This window comes from Hyperolius riggenbachi, chromosome 4 (genome assembly GCF_040937935.1).
Source record: "Hyperolius riggenbachi isolate aHypRig1 chromosome 4, aHypRig1.pri, whole genome shotgun sequence".
Classification (NCBI taxonomy): domain Eukaryota; kingdom Metazoa; phylum Chordata; class Amphibia; order Anura; family Hyperoliidae; genus Hyperolius; species Hyperolius riggenbachi.
The window spans coordinates 338174164-338190370 of NC_090649.1; the positions used below are offsets into that span (position 1 = coordinate 338174164).

General features: G+C 44.3%; 1 protein-coding gene across 3 annotated transcripts in view; it reads left to right on the forward strand.

Annotated features, from left to right (window-relative positions):
* Positions 1-16207, forward strand: part of TFB1M (transcription factor B1, mitochondrial) — a 247821-nt gene that overhangs the window by 9386 nt on the left and 222228 nt on the right. For all 3 annotated transcript variants that reach the window (XM_068231877.1, XM_068231879.1, XM_068231878.1), the window contains exon 2: positions 2234-2369. In XM_068231877.1, the coding sequence (XP_068087978.1) occupies positions 2234-2369 (136 nt within the window). The remainder of the gene's footprint in view (positions 1-2233; positions 2370-16207) is intronic.

Consider the following 16207-nt stretch of genomic DNA (forward strand, 5'->3'; position numbering starts at 1 on the left):
TTCTATAGATACTTTGAATAGTGGTAATCATGAATAAACTACTTCCCATCACCTTCTTGCACCTCTGACACTGTAGTTGCCAATGTCAGGTTTTGGTGCAAAAAAACGGGCTCAGATGTGAAAGAGCCCTTAGAGCCCAAAGGCTCATACACACATCAGACCATAGTCTTTGGAAAATGAAAGCTCACAGACCAATTTTACCCCTTTCTATGTAGTATGAGAGCCATACCTACACAGTCTATTCTATGGAGATGAACTCCCCATCAGACAGAAATCTTTGCAAGATGCTGTAGACATTCAAAAGATCAGTATCTGCAAAAGATCTGTTCCTGCAAAAGATCCGTTCCTGCAAAATGCATTCATAGTCTATGATATCTGCAGATCAGCATACACACCTTGTTTAACCTCCTTGGCGGTAATCCCGAGCTGAGCTCGGGGTATGCCGCCGGAGGTCGCCGCTCAGGCCCTGCTGGGCCGATTTCAATTCTGTAAAAAGCAGCACACGCAGCCGGCACTTTGCCAGCCGCGTGTGCTGCCCGATCGCCGCCGCTCCGCGGCGATCCGCCGCGTGCAGCGGCGAAAGAGGGTCCCCCCAGCCGCCCGAGCCCAGCGCAGCCGGAACAAACAGTTCCGGCCGGCGCTAGGGGCTGGATCGGGCGGCTCTGACGTCAGGACGTCGACTGACGTCCATGACGTCACTCCGCTCGTCGCCATGGCGACGAGGAAAGCGAAACAAGATAGGCCGCTCATTGCGGCCTATCTTGTTACTTTCGATTGCCGGAGGCGATCGAAAGTACGCTTCCGGAGCGCCCTCTAGTGGGCTTTCATGCAGCCAACTTTCAGTTGGCTGCATGAAATATTTTTTTTTTAATTTAAAAAAAACCCTCCCGCAGCCTCCCTGGCAAAATAAATAAACCGCCAGGGAGGTTAACAGACATTCATCTGCAGATCAGATCCACCAGGATGGATTTTCAGATCTGCAGATGATTGTCTGATCTGCAGATGAATGTCAGTTAAACAAGGTGTGTGGCCTAGTGCACACCAGAGGGTTTCGGCTGCAGTTTGCGATCCGCATGCGGGTGCGGATCCGCTTGGGTAATGTATTTCAATGGGCTGGTGCACACCAGAGCAGGAGGCGTTTTGCAGAAACGCATACTCCCGGGCTGCTTCAGATTTTGGATTGCGGAGGCGTTTCTGCCTCAATGTTAAGTATAGGAAAAACGCAAACCGCTCTGAAAAACGGCACTTCAGAGCGGTTTGCCAGGCGTTTTTTGTTACAGTAGCTGTTCAGTAACAGCTTTACTGTAACAGTACATGAAATCTACTACACCAAAAACGCTTCACAAAACCGCAAAATGCTAGCTGAAACGCTACAGAAAAATAAGAAAAAGAGTTTCAAAATCTGCTAGCATTTTGCGGATCTGCTAGCGTTTTTTGGTGTGCACCAGGCCTGTATGATGATCTGCAGATCTCATAGACTATGAATGCAATTTGCAGGAACGGATCTTTGACAGGAACAGATCTTTTGCAGATACTGATCTTTTGTGTCTGTACAGCATCTGTGTGTGCAGCATCTTGCAAAGATTTTTTTCTGATGGGGAGTTCAGCTCCATAGAAAATACTGTAGAGTATGGCTCTTATACTACATGGAAGGGGGTAAAATTGGTCTGTGATCTTTCATTTTCAAAAGACTATGGTCTGATGTGTCTATGTGGCCCTAGTTCCAAAAGAGTCGGCACCGTCTCAGTAAAAATATCTCTTTATTCCATCTCAAAGGCTAAAATAGAACAGCATGGTGTATAGCAGAACAGCTCTGCTATACACCATGCTGTTCTATTTTAGCCTTTGAGATGGAATAAAGAGATATTTTTACTGAGACGGTGCCGACTCTTTTGGAACTGGATTTTACTAGTCACCTGGAAGTGCACAGGTGATTCGAGTCTTGGCACGTCACCTTCTTTGAATTTTTCCCCCATTGGTGCATACCATACACAGATTTGTATGTGGCCCTACACTTTTGTATCTAAAACTGACAGAGGATTTTACAGCAGAGAGGCAGAGCTGCGTGAGGAAGGAAATTGCTCCTAGTACTTGTGTTAATGTGTACCCTAACATACAGCATAAAAAAAAAGTTGCTTTATTCGATAGTATTCCTTTAAGCATTTAGAGACAATAGGACAATATAAATCACTTTAGTAAATCTGTTTTGTGATTTATCTTGATTTTATTTCAGCTTTCCAGCATTACAAGAACAATGGCTATGCATCGATTACCACCATTGCCAACCATTCGGGAGATTATAAAACTGTACAATTTAAGAGCGGAAAAGCAGCTCTCTCAGAACTTTTTGTTGGATTTGAAACTTACAGGTATGTGTGTGTATATATTATTTTTAATTTTTTAATTTTTTTTCTATTTTATTTTATTTATTTTTTTAAATTCCTGTACTGGCTTACATTTTTTTTTTACTTGTGCTTATCTCTGGTATTGTCTAGATTTTAAATAATTTCAACTGCAGGCCAGAGTAGCAGAATCCACTTTCTCTGTCAGAGGCAATAGCTAGACATGACAGGGCCCCAAAGCAATTTTTTTATGGGCCCTCCTCCTCCAGGATCTTCCACCCAAACACCCCTCCCAGTCCTCCCACCCCTAAATGCCTCCCAGGCCTCCCATCCCAACAGTCCCGCACCCCTCCAAGTCAGGTGGAAAAAATAGAACATACTGCATTTTCTTCAATTTGGGACAGGGCAGGAGCAAAAGTCTATCAAGCAGCCATAGCCCTGCACTTAATTGAACACTGCAACTCAGCGGCTCTATAGGTTTCATGCTGACATTTATAGAGAATCACTAAGCAGTGTGTGACAGTAATCGATCTTTCTGATCTGAGTGGGATCGATCTCTCTGCCACATTGGGTGACCATGTATAAATGTATGGCTACCTTGACTGTAGAAATTTTAAAATAAATTTCCCCCCAACAGGAGCCTTTAAAACATGGGTGCCAGAGGGGTGAGCAATCATTACCTATGGGGAGGACTGATCTGTAGACCCTCAGCCCAGGGCCCCTGCATGCCGCCTCTTCTGCTTTCTGTTGATGCATGAATGAGACCAACAGGGCAATGCACGTCTGGAGATGATGTACCACATCTTCCTGTGGTACATCAGCATACTACATCTCCTGGTGCGCATTGTGGCAGCCCTTATTATTTGTGTGGAACCAAGAGCAGAGGGGACATCATGGAGGTGGGCCTGGGGGGGCTATTGATCAGCACCCCCACAGGTAATGATCACAAAAAATAAAATCTTCTATGAACTCACCTTACTCCTAACGGAATACCTTAGGGTGGCTTCTTTCTAAAATGGGGTCATTTGTGTGGTTCCTATACTGCCCTGGCATTTTAGTGGCCCTAAAGCGTGAGGAGTAGTCTAGAAACCAAATGCCTCAAAATGACCTGTGAAATCCTAAAGGTACTCATAGGATGTTGGGCCCCTTAGCGCACCTAGGCTGCAAAAAAGTGTTACACATGTGGTATCGGAGAAGTAGTATAATGTGTTTTGGGGTGTATTTTTACACATGCCCATGCTGGGTGGGAGAAATCTCTCTGTAAATGGACAATTGTGTGTAAAAAAAAAAAATCTCATTTACAGAGATATTTCTCCCACCCAGCATGGGTATGTGTAAAAATACACCCCAAAACACATTCTACTACTTCTACTGAGTACAGCGATACCACATGTGTGATCCCTTTTTGCAGCCTAGGTGCGCTAAGGGGCCCAAAGTCCTATGAGCACCTTTAGGCTTTACAGGGGTGCTTACAATTTAGCACCCCCCAAAATGCCAGGACAGTAAACACTCCCCACAAATGACCCCATTTTGGAAAGTAGACACCCCAAAGTATTCAGAGAGGGGCATGGTGAGTCCGTGGCAGATTTCGATTTTTTTTTTGTCACAAGTTAGCAGAAATGGAAACTTTTTTTTTTGTTTTATTTTTGTTTCAAAGTGTCATTTTCCGCTAGCTTGTGACAAAAAAATGAAATCTTCTATGAACTCACCATGCCTCTTAGTGAATACTTTTCGATGTGTTCATTCCAAAATGGGGTCATTTGGGGTGTATTTATATTATCCTGAAATTTTAGCACCTCATGAAACCTGACAGGTGTTCAGAAAAGTCAGAGATGCTTCAAAATGGGAAAATTCACTTTTGGCACCATAGTTTGTAAACGCTATAACTTTTACCCAAACCAATAAATATACACTTATTGGATTTGTTTTATCAAAGACATGTAGCAGAATAAATTTGGACAAAAATGTATATAGAAATTTTACTTTATTTGAAAAATGTCAGCACAGAAAGTTAAAAAAAATCATTTTTTTGACAGAATTCATGTCTTTTTTGATGAATATAATAAAAACTAAAAATCGCAGCAGCAATCAAATAGCACCAAAAGAAAGCTGTATTAGGAACAAGAAAAGGTGGGAAAATTTATTTAGGTGGTAGGCTGTATAACCGAGTAATAAACCGTTAAAGCTGTAGTGGTCTGAATGGAAAAAAAAGCTCTGGTCCTCAAGGGGTGAAAAGACTGTGGTCCTTAAGTGATTAAACTAGCATGGCTTTTGCAAAGTCTTCGCTAGATTCTCACCACTCATGTCGACTGCCTTTGTAATCAGCTTAAGCACTCCTAGTGTATGTCCAGCAGCAGGAGTCACATACAAAGCATGCAGGGATTGGTGAATAATGTCTGGTCATACATGTGATGAGATCCAGTAGCAGGATTCACATACATAGCATGCAGGGAGTGGTGAATGTCAGGTCATATATGTGATGATGGGACTATGGCACTAAGGCACCATTCACACTGAGGAGCATTTCAGGGAATTTTTAGAGCTTTGCTGAACGCCAGCGAACAGAGAATCGCTATGACAAAGTTGCCCTATGGTAGCATCCACAAATGCACTGCATACAGCATTTTGGGAGTGTTTGCAATGCGCTTTTTGTTTCTTGAACAAGTTTTCTTCCCACCCAGTAGCACTCAGCGTGATGCCAATCTCTCCTCACCCAGTGTGCCCCTCCCTCACTGTTCAGCATTTCCTTACTTATTGACCCAGCTCACCCAGCGTAACCTTACTTCCCCACCCGGCTACTTTTTCATGCCATCCGGCTAGAAAATATTTCTGGGGAGAACACTGACAGGTATGTATAAAATCTTTTTAATTTGTCAGCTCTGAGTCCATTTAAAGAAAACCTGAACTGAAAATAAAAGTAAAAATAAACACACACAAGTCATACTTACCTCCCATGTAGTCTACTCCTCAATCTCTTTCTCCTCTTCTGTGTCCTGTTTGACCACTGTGATCAAGGTATTTCTCTGTCCTCCATTTTGAAAATGGCCATTACCCCATAACAGCTTTCTGGTCAGCACACTGTTAAACTGTAACGTGGCCCACTTGAGCCATAGGGAAACATGGACATTACTTGGCACATCAGTAGTCCTCTTAGCTATAACTGACAGCAACTGATATATAACTGGCAGCAACTGATATATTTCAGTTCTGACAAAATGTTGTCAGAACTGGAAGGGATCATTGTCAGACGAACATAGTGAGCTTCTGAGAGGAACGGATGGCAAGGTAACTATGTAATGTTCATTTGAAGTTACCTCGTGTTTATTTTAAATAATTTTACTCAGTTAAGGTTCCCTTTAAGTTCAGGTACCGTTTACCTACATTTCTAAAGAAGCATACACACATGTAATGGATGTCGCTTGTCGGGTAATCAGGACCTGGCAATGAGCAGGCGGGCGCACATGGGTATATACCTGAATATGGATTTTTTGGCACCCGCCAAGGAACCGGGAATTATGGACAGCAGCCCTATCTCAAGTGTACACAACATACAATACAGGATATTGTGCAGGTCAAACACAAACACCTTTTTCCAAAAAGGATGGATCTGTACGCACTCCCACCATATATGGAAGTAACCGCACACCTCCTCCTCACATCTCCAGCAAATATTGGAAGTCTTGGGGTCAAATCTAGTCAACCTTGCCCGATCCCTGTACCTTCTAAATCTGTAATTATGTTCTTGAACTAAGACAGAGGTTTACATTTTCTGAGAAAGAATAAATGATTTGTCCCAATCTTCTGGGTCTATCTCCCTACCTATGTCTTTCTGCCAGATGTCTTGTAAGCTAAGTGTGAAGAGAGCAATAAAGTTTACTGCCTGCTCTACAGTGGGTTGCAAAAGTATTCGGCCACCTTGAAGTTTTCCACATTTTGTTACATTACTGCCACAAACATGCATCAATTTAATTGGAATTCCATGTGAAAGACCAATACAAGGTGGATCGAAAATCATACATCATTCCAAACATTTTTTTCCAAATAAATAACTGCAAAGTGGGGTGTGCGTAATTATTCGGCCCCCTGAGTGGATACTTTGTAGAACCACCTTTTGCTGCTATTACAGCTACCAGTCTTTTAGGGTATGTCTCTACCAGCTTTGCACATCTAGAGACTGAAATCCTTGCCCATTCTTCTTTGTAAAACAGCTCCAGTTCAGTCAGATTAGATGGACAGAGTTTGTGAACAGCAGTTTTCAGATCTTGCCACAGATTCTCGATTGGATTTAGATCTGGACTTTGGCTGGGCCATACTAACACATAGATATGTTTTGTTTTAAACCATTCCATTGTTGCCCTGGCTTTATGTTTAGGGTCATTGTCCTGCTGGAAGGTGAACCTCCGCCCCAGTCTCAAGTCTTTTGCAGTCTCCAAGAGGTTTTCTTCCAAGATTGCCCTGTATTTGGCTCCATCCATCTTCCCATCAACTCTGACCAGCTTCCCTGTCCCTGCTGAAGAGATGCACCCCCCGAGCATGATGCTGCCAACACCATATTTGACAGTGGGGATGGTGTGTTCAGAGTGATGTGCAGTGTTAGTTTTCCGCCACACATAGCGTTTTACATTTTGGCCAAAAAGTTCCATTTTGGTCTCATCTGACCAGAGCACCTTCTTCCACATGGTTGCTGTATCCCCCACATGGCTTGTGGCAAACTGCAAACAGGACTTCTTATGCTTTCTGTTAACAATGCCTTTCTTCTTGCCACTCTTCCATAAAGGCCAACTTTGTACAGTGCATGACTAATAGTTATCCCATGGACAGAGTCTCCCACCTGAGCTGTAGATCTCTGCAGCTCGTCCAGAGTCACCATGGGCCTCTTGACTGCATTTCTGATCAGCGCTCTCCTTGTTCGGCCTGTGAGTTTAGGTGGATGGCCTTGTCTTGGTAGGTTTACAGTTGTGCCATACTCCTTCCATTTCTGATTGATCGCTTGAACAGTGCTCCGTGGGATGTTCAAGGCTTTGAAAATCTTTTTGTAGCCTAAGCCTGATTTACATTTCTCAATAACTTGATCCCTGACCTGTCTTGTGTGTTCTTTGGACTTCACGGTGTTGTTGCTCCCAATATTCTCTTAGACAACCTCTAAGGCCCCCACAGAGCAGCTGTATTTGTACTGACATTAGATTACACACAGGTGCACTCTATTTAGTCATTAGCACTCATCAGGCAATGTCTATAGGCAACTGACTGCACTCAGATCAAAGGGGGCCGAATAATTTTGCACACACCACTTTGCAGTTATTTATTCGTAAAAAATGTTTGGAATCATGTATGATTTTCGTTTCACTTCTCATGTGTACACCACTTTGTGTTGGTCTTTCATGTGGAATTCCAATAAAATTGATTCATGTTTGTGGCAGTAATATGACAAAATGTGGAAAACTTCAAGGGGGCCGAATACTTTTGCAACCCTCTGTATGCTGACTTTCAAACCAATGAGACAAAGGCCTCAATTCACTAAGCTTATCTCCTGTCTTTAATAACGTTTCTATAGTTATCACCATGGTGACAAGGCATGTAATATTCAGGAAACATGTTACCTCAAGCAAACCTAACGTTTACTCTTCTGTCTTTAAAGAAAACCTGAACTGAAAATTAAAAGTCAAAATAAACATACATGGGTAATACTTCCCTCCCGTGTAGTCTACTCCTCAATCTCCTACTCCTCTCCTGTGTCCTGTTTGTCCACCGTGATCAAGGGAATTCTCCATCCTCTATTTTGAAAATGACCATTACCCCATAACAGCTTCCTGGTCAGCACACTGTTAAACTGTAACATCGCCAACTAGAGCCATAGGGATACATAGACACATCAGTTCTCCTCTCAGCTATAACTGACAGCAACTGATATATTTCAGTTCTGACAAAATGTTGTCAGAACTGGAAGGGATCATTTTCAGAAGAAAATGGTGAGCTTCTGAGAGGAACTGATGGCAAGGTAACTATGTAATGTTCATTTGAAGTTACCTCATGTGTTTATTTTAAATATTTTTTCTCAGTACAGGTTCCCTTTAAGTTAACTCTTCAAGCCTTAAAATAACTCCAGAATTCTAATGTTAAAGACAGGCTGTTACCGTATATACTCGCATATAAGCCGACCCGCATATAAGCCAACCCCCCAACTTTTCCATGAAAAAACAGGGAAAAATGATTGACCCCCATATAAGCCGGGGGTAGGAAATGCTGGATTGGTGCAGGCCGCGTAATCCCCCAGTGTGTCCCAGTATAGCTAGTACAGTGCCCAGTATGGGTATGTAGTGCCCCAGTATAGCTAGTATAGTGCCCAGTTTAGCTAGTATAGTGCCCAGTTTGGCCAGTATAGTGCCCAGTATAGGTAGGTAGTGCCCCAGTATAGCTAGTATAGTGCCCAGTTTAGCCTGTATAGTGCCCAGTTTAGCCAGTATAGTGCCCAGTTTAGGTAGGTAGTGCCCCAGTATAGCTAGTATAGTGCCCAGTATAGCTAGTAGAGTGCCCCAGTATAGCTAGTAGAGTGCCCCAGTATAGCTAGTAGAGTGCCCCAGTATAGCTAGTAGAGTGCCCCAGTATAGCTAGTTTAGTGCCCCAGTATAGCTAGTTTAGTGCCCCAGTATAGCCAGTATAGTGCCCCAGTATAGCCAGTATAGTGCCCCAGTATAGCTAGTATAATGCCCAGTTTAGCTAGTAAAGTGCCCAGTTTAGCTAGTAAAGTGCCCAGTTTAGCTAGTATAGTTCCCAGTATAGCTAGTATAGTGCCCAGTATAGGTAGGTAGTGCCCCAGTATAGGTAGGTAGTGCCCCAGTATAGCTAGTAAAGTGCCCAGTTTAGCTAGTATAGTTCCCAGTATAGCTAGTATAGTTCCCAGTATAACTAGTATAGTGCCCAGTATAGGTAGGTAGTGCCCCAGTATAGGTAGGTAGTGCCCCAGTATAGCTAGTAAAGTGCCCAGGTTAGCTAGTATAGTGCCCAGTTTAGCTAGTATAGTACCCAGTATAGGTAGGTAGTGCCCCAGTATAGCTAGTATAATACCTAGTATAGTGCCCCAGTATAGCTAGTATAGTGCCCAGTTTAGCTAATATAGTGCCCAGTTTAGGTAGGTAGTGCCCCAGTATAGCTAGTATAGTACCCAGTGTAGGTAGGTAGTGCCCCAGTATAGCTAGTATAGTACCTAGTATAGTGCCCCAGTATAGCTAGTATAGTGCCCAGTTTAGCTAATATAGTGCCCAGTTTAGGTAGGTAGTGCCCCAGTATAGCTAGTATAGTACCCAGTGTAGGTAGGTAGTGGCCGGTATAGTGCCCTGCTCCCCCCGCTGCTATTACCTGCAGCGGCTTCCTCGTCCCCGGCGGCGCTTCCTCTTCCCCACTCTCATGCCTCTGTGAAGAGATCACAGCAGCGCGCCCGGCGCTGCTGCTCTGATGATGCAGGGGGCAGGAAAGAGCGCGGCTCCCTGTAGCGGCGATCTGTATCGCCGTTACCATGGGAACCGCTCTTTCCTGCCCCCTGCATCATCAGAGCAGCAGCGCCGGGCGCGCTGCTGTGATCTCTTCATAGAGGCATGAGAGCGGGGAAGAGGAAGCGCCGCCGGGGACGAGGAAGCTGCTGCCGAAACAAGTAATAGCGGCGGCGGCGGGGGGAGCGGGCAGGGGGTAGCGGGGGCCACGGACCACCAGGGAAGACTCGCATACAAGCCGACCCCCCAACTTTTGACCCCCTTTTTGGGGGTCAAAAATTCGGCTTGTATGCGAGTATATACGGTAATTAACTGCGTGTGAAAATAACTACAGAGGAGGTAGCTTAACTACGGAGGAGGTAAATTAAGGAATGAAGAGATAAGATAACTCTCTCACTGTGTGGTGGTAAGTTTACTCTTGCCTTATCTCCAGCATGTTCTTAGTGAATTGAGGCCAAAGAGAGGAGAATGTGTGGTATCCTTAAGGACTAGAGAGATATGGATGCTGACATATTTATTTCTTTTTCAGCAATACCAGTTTCCTGGCTATCCTGCTGTTCATCTGTCTGTAACACTTAGCCATAGACCCTGAACAAGCATGCAGCAGATCAGGTGTTTCTGACATTATTGTCAGATCTGACAAGATTAGTTGCATGCTTGTTTCTGGCATTATTCAGACACTACTGCAGCCAAACAGACCAGCAGGACTGTCAGGCAACTAGTATTGTTTAAATGTAAATAAATATGGCTCCATATTTTTCTCACTTCAGTTGTCCTTTAATGCCATGTTCTGGGAAGCCTCTGGGCCATTCAGAGCCTTTCCACTACTGAGGTAAGTATGCAACTTTTTTTTTTTTTAGACTTTAGGTTTACTTTAACCACTTAGCAGTCCGGATTTTTTTTCCCCTTTAAGATTCCTGACAATTTTGTTATTTCAGCTGTCATTATTGATGCCATCAAAGTCATACACATGTACTGTAGTTATTATCAGGACAATGCAGGCTTTCTATGGATAATATTTGTTTTCAAGAATTATTTGATTTTATGGGCATTTGATATGGAAATAATAGGCGTAAGTGCAGAAAATACACATTTTTCATATTTCACCCTTCACAAATTCTACATGATAAATGCCACAGTTATAAAACATATCAAAATAGGTTGCTTGTCTTTTCCTGGTTAAATTGATACCCTACATGCCATATTTCATCACCAGTTGGGAATGTTGCGTACCATTATCGCCAGCTTGCACATTTGTAGCGATTTGATCCGATCGCTATGGTGCACAGTTTGGGGATTCCAGTGCTGTACAGATGCATTGCTAGGCAACAGCACAGCAATGCATATGTACAGTGCCGACCCGCTCATGAGGCGGGGTGAAACTTTTGCCTCAGGCGGCAAACTTCTAGGGGAGGCACCCGCCCGTCCATCCGTGGGTGCAGGGGGGCCGGCCGCCGAGCCGGAGGAGTAGCGGGCAGGACGGGGGTATTGGGCCTTGCGGTGGGGAGGGGGGTCGGACCCCCCCTCCCTCACCTGGGTCCCCCGATCTGCGCTCCCCTCCAGCTGTAAATAGGAAGCAGGCGATGCCCAATAGAGGCACGGGCGGGGAGGACTCACCTTTTTCCGCGTTCCAGCATGCGCTCCACTGACTTACAATACAGTGGGCGGCGATGCAGGAAGTGACGTCAGTGGAGCGCACACTGGAACACGGAAAAGGTGAGTTCTCCCCACCCGTGCCTCTTACTATCGGGCATCGGCTGCTTCCTATTTACAGCTGGAGGGGAGCGCAGATCGGGGGACCCAGGCGAGGGAGGCCCAATAATACCCCCGTCCTGCCCGCTACCCCTCCGGCTCGGCGCCCCCCCCCCCCCCCCCCCCGCAATTTTTTTCTAAATTTGCCTCAGGCGGCAAAAAGTCTAGGGCCGGCCCTGGATCTATCGATCGCCCGCGATCGCTACTGGCGGCAGCCATTACAGGTGTCCGCTAATATTAGGGCTAAGTATCGGTGACACAAGGGGTTAATTAGGTAGGAGTTAATATTTTACTTGGGGAGGGAAGAGAAGCACTTTATTATTTAATGTGGACACTGTCACTTTAATACTTTTATTTTTTTTTTACTTTTTTTTTCACTTGGTTTCATGAATGAGAGAACTCATTCACAGTTAAATTAATGCATGCTCGTGCACGAGCGGGACCGACGGGGGGCTCGCATGTGCTTTTTAACTGCAGACGGCTTTTTAACTGCAGACGTGAACTTCACATCCTGGAATCTTAACCACTTGAGGACCTAGGGCTTTCTACCCCTTAAGGACCGGCCACTTTTTTTCCATTCAGACCACTGCAGCTTTCACGGTTTATTGCTCGCTCATACAACCTACCACCTAAATGAATTTTGGCTCCTTTTCTTGTCACTAATAAAGCTTTCTTTTGGTGCTATTTGATTGCTCCTGCGATTTTTACTTTTTATTATATTCATCAAAAAAGACATGAATTTTGGCAAAAAAATGATTTTTTTAACTTTCTGTGCTGACAGTTTTCAAATAAAGTAACATTTCTGTATACATGCAGCGCGAAAAATGTGGACAAACATGTTTTTGATTAAAAAAAACCCATTCAGTGTATATTTATTGGTTTGGGTAAAAGTTATAGCGTTTACAAACTATGGTGCAAAAAGTGAATTTTCCCATTTTCAAGCATCTATGACTTTTCTGACCCCCTGTCATGTTTCATGAGGGTCTAGAATTCCAGGATAGTGTAAATACCCCCCAAATGACCCCATTTTGGAAAGAAGACATCCCAAAGTATTCACTGAGAGGCATACTGAGTTCATAGAAGATATTATTTTTTGTCACAAGTAAGCGGAAAATGACACTTAGTGACCAAAAAAAAAAAAAAAGAAAAAGTTTCCATTTCTTCTAACTTGCGGAAAAAAAAAATGAAATCTGCCACGGACTCACCATGCCCCTCTCTGAATACCTTGAAGGGTCTACTTTCCAAAATGGGGTCATTTGTGGGGTGTGTTTACTGTCCTGACATTTTGGGGGGTGCTAAATTGTAAGCACCCCTGTAAAGCCTAAAAGTGCTCATTGGACTTTGAACCCCTTAGCGCAGTTAGGCTGCAAAAAAGTGCCACACATGTGGTATTGCCGTACTCAGGAGAAGTAGTATAATGTGTTTTGGGGTGTATTTTTACACATACCCATGCTGGGTGGGAGAGATATCTCTGTAAATGACAATTTGTTAATTTTTTTTACACACAATTGTCCATTTACAGTGATCTTTCTCCCACTCAGCATGGGTATGTGTAAAAATACACCCCAAAACACATTATACTACTTCTCCTGAGTACGGCGATACCACATGTGTGACACTTTTTTGCACCCTAACTGCACTAAAGGGCCCAAAGTCCAATGAGTACCTTTAGGATTTCACAGGTCATTTTGAGAAATTTCGTTTCAAGACTACTCCTCACGGTTTAGGGCCCCTAAAATGCCAGGGCAGTATAGGAACCCCACAAATGACCCCATTTTAGAAAGAAGACACCCCAAGGTATTCCGTTAGGAGTATGGTGAGTTCATAGAAGATTTTATTTTTTGTCACAAGTTAGCGGAAAATGACACTTTGTGAAAAAACACAATTAAAATCAATTTCCGCTAACTTGTGACAAAAAATAAAATCTTCTATGAACTCGCCATACTACTAACGGAATACCTTGGGGTGTCTTCTTTCTAAAATGGGGTCATTTGTGGGGTTCCTATACTGTCCTGGCATTTTAGGGGCCCTAAACCGTGAGGAGTAGTCTTGAAACGAAATTTCTCAAAATGACCTGTGAAATCCTAAAGGTACTCATTGGACTTTGGGCCCTTTAGCGCAGTTAGGGTGCAAAAAAGTGCCACACATGTGGTATCGCCGTACTCGGGAGAAGTAGTACAATGTGTTTTGGGGTGTATTTTTACACATACCCATGCTGGGTGGGAGAAACACCTCTGTAAATGACAATCTTTTGATTTTTTTACACACAATTGTCCATTTACAGCGGTATTTCTCCCACCCAGCATGGGTATGTGTAAAAATTCACCCCAAAACACATTGTACTACTTCTCCCGAGTACGGCGATACCACATGTGTGGCACTTTTTTGCACCCTAACTGCGCTAAAGGGCCCAAAGTCCAATGAGTACCTTTAGGATTTCACAGGTCATTTTTGTTTCAAGACTACTCCTCACGGTTTAGGGCCCCTAAAATGCCAGGGCAGTATAGGAACACCACAAATGACCCCATTTTAGAAAGAAGACACCCCAAGGTATTCCGTTAGGAGTATGGTGAGTTCATAGAAGTTTTTATTTTTTTGTCACAAGTTAGCGGAAATTGATTTTAATTGTTTTTTTTTCACAAAGTGTCATTTTCCGCTAACTTGTGACAAAAAATAAAATCTTCTACGAACTCACCATACTCCTAACGGAATACGTTTGGGTGTCTTCTTTCTAGAATGGGGTCATTTGTGGGATTCCTATACTGCCCTGGCATTTTAGGGGCCCTAAACCGTGAGGAGTAGTCTTGAAACAAAAATGACCTATGAAATCCTAAAGGTACTCATTGGACTTTGGGCCCCTTAGCGCAGTTAGGCTGCAAAAAAAGTGCCAATCATGTGGTATCGCCGTACTCGGGAGATGTAGTATAATGTGTTTTGGGGTGTATTTTTACACATACCCATGCTGGGTGGGAGAAATACCTCTGTAAATGACAATTGTTTGATTTTTTTTACACACAATTGTCCATTTACAGAGAGATTTCTCCCACCCAGCATGGGTATGTGTAAAAATACACCCCAAAACACATTATACTACTTCTCCTGAGTACGGCGATACCACATGTGTGACACTTTTTTGCAGCCTAGGTGCGCTAAGGGGCCCAACGTCCTAATCACAGGTCATTTTGAGGCATTGTTTTCTAGACTACTCCTCACGGTTTAGGGCCCCTAAAATGCCAGGGCAGTATAGGAACCCCACAAGTGACCCCATTTTAGAAAGAAGACACCCCAAGGTATTCCGTTAGGTGTATGGCGAGTTCATAGAAGATTTTATTTTTTGTCACAAGTTAGTGAAAAATGACACTTTGTGAAAAAAAAACAAAAATCAATTTCCGCTAACTTTTGACAAAAAATAAAATCTTCTATGAACTCGTCATACACCTAACAGAATACATTGGGGTGTCTTTTTTCTAAAATGGGGTCCGTTTCTGGGGTTCCTATACCGCCCTGGCATTTTACGGGCCCAAAACCGTGAGTAGTCTGGAAACCAAATGTCTCAAAATGACTGTTCAGGGGTATAAGCATCTGCAAATTTTGATGACAAGTGGTCTATGAGGGGGCGAATTTTGTGGAACCGGTCATATGCAGGGTGACCTTTTAGATGACAGGTTGTATTGGGCCTGATCTAATGGGTAGGAGTGCTAGGGGGGTGACAGGAGGTGATTGATGGGTGTCTCAGGGGGTGGTTAGAGGGGAAAATAGATGCAATCAATGCACTGGGGAGGTGATCGGAAGGGGGTCTGAGGGGGATCTGAGGGTTTGGCCGAGTGATCAGGAGCCCACACGGGGCAAATTAGGGCCTGATCTGATGGGTAGGTGTGCTAGGGGGTGACAGGAGGTGATTGATGGGTGTCTCAAGGTGTGATTAGAGGGGGGAATAGATGCAAGCAATGCACTGGCGAGGTGATCAGGGCTGGGGCCTGAGGGCATTCTGAGGGTGTGGGCGGGTGATTGAGTGTACTAGGGGCAGATAGGGGTCTAATCTGATAGGTAGCAGTGACAGGGTGTGATTGATGGGTAATTAGTGGGTGTTTAGGGTAGAGAACAGATATAAACACTGCCCTTGGGAGGTGATCTGACGTCGGATCTGCGGGCGAACTATTGGTGTGGGTAGGTGATCAGATTGCCTGCAAGGGGCAGGTTAGGGGCTGATTGATGAGTGGCAGTGACAGGGGGTGATTGATGGGTGGCAGTGCCAGGGGGTGATTGATGGGTGGCAGTGACAGGGGGTGATTGATGGGTGGCAGTGACAGGTGATTGACAGGTGATCAGTGGGTTATTACAGGGAAGAACAGATGTAACTAATACACTGGCGAATTGATAAGGGGGGTCTGAGGGCAATCTGAGCGTGTAGGCGGGTGATTGGGTGCCCGCAAGGGGCAGATTAGGGTCTGATCTGATGGGTAACAGTGACAGGTGGTGATAGGGGGTGATTGATGGGTGATTGATGGGTAATTAGTGGGTGTTTAGAGGAGAGAATAGATGTAAACACTGCGCTTGGGTGGTGATCTGATGTCGGATCTGCGGGCGATCTATTGGTGTGGGTGGGTGATCAGATTGCCCGCAAGG